Raw genomic sequence first — 5,741 nt, 5'->3', positions numbered from 1 at the left:
CAAAGTAGAACTTTTTGGTGCAAACTTTACTCGTCGTGTGTGGAAGGGAAAAAAAGGACGGGTACAATCCCAAGAACACCATTGTCTGTGAAGTAAGGAGGTAAAAACCTCATGTTTTGGGGCTGCTTTTCGGCAAAGGGGACAGGACGACTGTACTGTACTGTATGAAGCAGAGGATGAATGGTGAAATCTATCATCACATTTTGAGCCACAACGTCCTTCCCTCAGTAAGAGACTTGAAGATGAGTCGTGGCTGAATCTCCCAACATTGACAATGATCCGAAGCACACAGCCAAGCTAACCAAGGAGTTGCTGTGTGAAAAGCATATCAAGGTTCTGGAGTGGCTTAGCCAGTCTTCAGACCTCAATCCAATAGATCGTGTTTGGATGGAGCTGAAACCCTGTGTTTCTCAACGCCAGCCCCGAAGCCTGACAGATCTAGAGGGGATTTGTGTGGAGGAATGGGCCAAAATCCCTGTTTCCATATGTGAACACCTGGTGAAGAACTACAGAAAGTGTCTGACCTCTGTAATTGCGAACAAAGGCTTCTGCTGTAAATATTAGCACTGATTTTCTCAGCGGTACAAATACTTATGAACGCCAGTAAATTACAAATAAATTATTGAAAATCCTGCAATGTGAGTTATATATATATATATATACAGTATATAGATTATTTCTCTTTAAGTGGAAATGCATCTATGATTGAAATTTCAGACCTCTGCCAATTTTCTAAGTGGGTGAACTTGCAAAATCACAAGGGGTGCAACTATTTCTGTTTCTCACTGTATTTACTCCACGAAAATATTCTCAATTTACTGAACTCTTGATGGATTTTTAACAGATTTGGCTTGTAACAACCCGTTTTAGCTGAATTGAAAAAATAATAATAATAATTAATCTTTTATTCGTGCAGTAAATGTATCGTATCTCACGTTTAAAATAAACCAATCTCTTTGAAAATTGAACAATCTATATCTAATTAAAACTGCGGTGAACTAAAAGTACGGACTCGTCGTGCCATTGGCTCCGACACAAAATGGCCGATGATTGACAACGCCCGTATCCGTTGGCTCAGTCCACATTAGTCATCTAGCATTATTTAAGTTATATCTGTGGGTCATACTTTAATCTTTAGTCACCCACATACAGCGGGGACGTTTTTATCAGCCACTTGATTAAATCAAAATTTTTTAGATATATGCATGATTTTCTCACGTTCCCATTCTATTGTTCTGCAAAACAAAGATTGATTTTAGCTAAAGTAAACCATGAACGGTTGTGAATTTTTAATGAATTCTGTCGCCACCTGTAGCCCGTAGTGCGATGATTTAGGTGGATTTGCGCATGCGCCGTTTTTCCAGGAAGCGTGTTTCGTTTTTGTAACCGAGCAGCCTTACATATGTACACGAGCTGAAGGTCTCAAACTTCTGTTTTGAGGTATCAACATACCGTTTGAAAATGTCCGTCGGGACCCAATTGGAAAACGCCAACCCGGTTATATTCCAGCGGTCCGGCGAAAGGCTGCAGACGGCATCCGACGAGGACGAAGACGTGCACGACCCTATCGATGACAGGGAAATCTTTGATATCCTTGATGTCGCAGTTTGTATTTATTAAAAACCCTCCTTAGGGTTTTAATGTTGAAATGTTGGAGTAACTACGTATGCTTATTAGTTGTCAATCTTACCATTCTTTGAAAATGTCCATCCTGGAAAATAATGTTCAAATTATTATTATAAAAAAATATTTAGTCCCTGTGTGTAGATCTCGTCAAGATAAATATGGTTTATCAAGTGCGTTACCACCACCCAAGTTGTATTAAATATTTGAAGTGACCCTCCAAAATGTGGAATAGAATAGAAAGCCTTTACTGTCGTTATATTTAAAGCTTCGCCATAACTTGCACCACATAGATATTGAGAAAGCTTAATCATGAAAATAACAAGGAACACCTCTTTCTATAAAAATGAATATTAAAAAAAAAACAACCTTGGATAACATCACTTAATTGCATGAATGTCTTTTTTTTGTTGTTGTTGTTGTTAAAACACCTTGAAAAAAACGTACGTTTACAATAATATTTAAAATTCTGCATAGGTTATAGTTATATTTCACCAACAAACAATAACATAACATGATCAGATGTGCATTTTTATTCATGCAACTGTATTAACAGAAAATAATCTAAATAGATAGTAGGCCTGTACAATATATCGTTTGAACATCGCAATGTGCGCATGTGCAGTAGTCCCATCGTAGGATGTGCAATTGTTATTTGTTTGTTTTTTGAATGTAAGCTTTTGTTTTTCTTCCTAAAAGCAGCAATTGTGCAGAAACATGGCTTCCTGGATCCCTTTTATATACACCAGTTTTCATCATTCACAGATAAACCCCCTTATCCTGGATCACACGGTATTATATGAATACTAGGGATGTCCTGATCGCATATTTTTGCACCCGAGTCAGAGTCCAAGTCACCTGATTTTGAGAATGTGCCGATAACGAGTCCTGATCCAATACCAAAAAAAGGTTTTGTTTGTTTGTTTTTGCTTTGACACTCACGCTGCCAAGAACAGCACACTTCAGACTGAGTAGCAAGCTTAACGATGATTAACACATTTGTGCCTTAGATCATAGAGCTAACGAGGCGTCTATGGCCAGATCAGAGCTACAAACCTGTCAATCATAAGTAACTTTAAGTACCAAACGCCAGCTGCACTGGTGACCAAGAAACGCAGCAGAAGGGAGGGTGAGAGGCATGAAGCAGAAAAACATAAATATATTTTTTAAATTAAAAACCCGTTCCTTGTCACCCGATTCCGATCCTCTGAAAATTTTCCAATCATGTGATCGGATCGGGACATCTCTAATGAATACAATGTGGCCATAGAGATCCACCAAAGTAGAATAGAATAGAATAGAATAGAATAGCCCTTTATTGTCATTATACAGTTGTACAATGAAATTGTGGAGCATCTCCCTTTACAGTGTAGGACAAGTAAAAATCATGGCTTGCGAGAATAAAAGTATAAAATATGTATGAGGTAGTCCTATGTTCGGGCAGTGCAAATAATTGAAATAGCAGCAGTTGACATTGAAGGCATTGAATATTGCACATTAATATTGCACGTAAATAGGTATTGCACATAGAATATGTGTGAATAGAGGTTAAGTAGCAGAAGTTGACAGTGAGGCATTGAATATTGCACTTAGTAAGTATTGCACATAGTATATTGCATGTCATTAGATATTGGACATCTGATGATGTGATGTTACATATGGCTGTTCAGGGTGGAGATGGCTTTAGCAAAAAAAACTGTTCCTCAGTCATTTCTTGCTTTTAAACACCTATAGCGTCTCCCAGAGGGTAGCAGTTCAAACAGCTGGGAACCAGGATGTGAGCTGTCCTTGAGGATGTTTAGAGCGCTGCTTAGGCATCGAGAGGAGTAGATGTTCATCAGGGAGGGGAGAGGACAGCCAATGATCCTCTGCGCCGTCTTGACTGTCCTCTGATGCCTCTCCCCGTCTGCAGCAGTGCAGCTTCCATACCAGGTGGAAATGCAGTATGTTAGCAGGCTCTCAATGGATCAGCGGTAGAAGGCCAGCAGCAGGTTCCTATCCAGCTTGTTCTTCCTGAGGACTCACAGGAAGTGCAGACGCTGCTGAGCTTTCTTTATGATAGCTGTTATGTTTGCTGTCCATGAGAGGTCATCTGAAATCTGGACTCCCAGGAAACTGAAGGTGTGGATCCTCTCCACACACTCGTCGTTGATGTACTGGGGCGGCGGGTCAGTACCGTTCCTCCTGAAGTCCATCATGACCTCTTTGGTTTTGGTTGTGTTCAGTGCCAGGTTGCTGTCTGAGCACCAGGCTGAGAGTTTGTGGACTTCCTCTGTGTAGGGTGCCTCATCTTCCTGTGAGATTAGTCTAACCACTGTGATGTCATCAGCAAGCTTGACGATGGTGTTGTTCCTGTGGATTGGACTGCAGTCTTAGGTGTAGAGGCAGTACAGGAGGGGGCTCAGCACGCAGCCCTGTGGTGAGCCGGTGCTATGTCCAAAACAGAGCTATTCAAGTTATTTGGTGAAAATTTTTCTAGTTTTAATATCGCAATACATATTGCAAACCCCCCAAAAGTTGCAATGTTAGTTTTTTCCAATATCATTCAGCCCTAATAGATGGATACTATTAAAATTCAGTCGTACATATTGCAGCTGCAAGGTTTCACCTAGATCTTGGCATTTCTTCTTTTTTAGGAAATTACATATTTGTCTCATTCCACAACATGATTAGAATGAGCTATTTTCTTTAACTGATTGAACATCTTATTCGATCCATTAATGATCCCGAACACCCACTTTCTCTGGAGGAACTTAACGTTGTGGAGCAAGTCCGAGTCAAAGTACGTTTGCAAGGAAAATGTCTATATTCTCTGTTATTGTAGTGAAATTCTTGAAAAGCCCCTTGTTGTTTTTTGGAATGCAGGTGAACGATGCAGACAGTAACGTGAATGTGGAGTTCACGCCCACCATTCCACACTGCAGCATGGCTACACTTATCGGCTTGTCGATAAAAGTCAAGCTGCTTCGCTCGCTGCCCAACCGATTCAAGGTGCGACCGGGTTAAAGGTTATATTCATTGAGTACCATTGAGAATGCTAGATGTCCAACAGTCCAAGCGATTATGACTGGGAGGCCCTCCCAGTTAAAATGGATAAGGCTTCTATTGCCGTTAATGTTGGGATACGTTTAGAAGTGGGTCTAATTATTTATTTTAAAAAATCAAGCATTTGGAAATGGGTGTGTAATTTTTTATTTCTTTTAAATATCATTTATGTTGTCACCTCTAGATTGATGTGCACATCACGCCTGGGACACATGCCTCCGAGGATGCAGGTAGGAAACTTTCACCCTCCGGTGTGAAAATTCTGGATTTGACCGTGCCTTCTGTCCCTGCAGTGAACAAGCAGCTAGCCGACAAAGAGCGAGTGGCGGCTGCGTTGGAGAACTCGTCGCTGCTGGAGGTGGTCAACCAGTGTTTGTCCACAAGGAGTGTCTGATGAACGGGAAGTGTTCCCTACTTGAGGTTGTTGAATACGCCACAGAAGTGTGAATCCGTGTTTTAAGTGCGTGAAGCACACGCTCACCAGCACGTCATTTGCTACTCTTGCACAATCAAATGATGCCTAAAGCAAAAGAAGACATTTCTTTGTCACATTATAGAAAGTTGTGGTTGTATCTCTGTTCAAAGCAAATTAAAGTGTTGTTTTCTGACATCCACCTTCAGAAATGATTGGGAGCACTGGAACTGGAGCTGCAAATGTGCCTGTTATTGTGCATCCAAGTGGTAGTGTGTTCCATAAAGGCCGCAGACATTAATTCTGTTAAGGGTTTTTAACATTTGCTTGAAAATGGAGTATTAAAATGTTCACATTTGTATCTTGAAATTTGTCCTTCCTTGCATATTAACCAGATATTCTTGGTGAGACTTCAAAAAGCACAATACATTTGTATCCAACAACTTTTGAAAATGCTAAATGATTGTCAACAAATATATGAAGTCAACGTTATTTATGGTATATTGCTTTAAATCCTCAAAAGCTCCCAAAGGACATGCCAAACACGTATTTTTATATGAAATTAAAAGCAAATGAGTAATTATAAATATTAAAGATTAATGGTTAACTGAATTCTATCGGATTGAAAAAAAAACTTATTACCATAATTTGAATTTACTGC

The 5,741-nt window shown here is 39.9% G+C and overlaps 1 protein-coding gene across 1 annotated transcript; it reads left to right on the top strand.

Moving 5' to 3' along the window:
- Positions 1-1,329: 1,329 nt before the first annotated feature.
- ciao2b (cytosolic iron-sulfur assembly component 2B) lies at positions 1,330-5,443 on the top strand. The gene is made up of 5 exons (XM_057848546.1): positions 1,330-1,590; positions 4,328-4,405; positions 4,489-4,614; positions 4,853-4,898; positions 4,962-5,443. Exons 1-5 carry the CDS (start codon positions 1,462-1,464, stop codon positions 5,060-5,062), a joined length of 480 nt encoding a protein of 159 aa, XP_057704529.1. The 5' UTR covers positions 1,330-1,461; the 3' UTR covers positions 5,063-5,443.
- The last annotated feature ends 298 nt before the right edge of the window (positions 5,444-5,741 follow it).

The sequence above is a fragment of the Corythoichthys intestinalis genome, chromosome 10 (genome assembly GCF_030265065.1).
Source record: "Corythoichthys intestinalis isolate RoL2023-P3 chromosome 10, ASM3026506v1, whole genome shotgun sequence".
In the NCBI taxonomy this organism is placed as follows: Eukaryota; Metazoa; Chordata; class Actinopteri; order Syngnathiformes; family Syngnathidae; genus Corythoichthys; species Corythoichthys intestinalis.
This window is presented reverse-complemented; position numbering and strand designations above follow the sequence as displayed.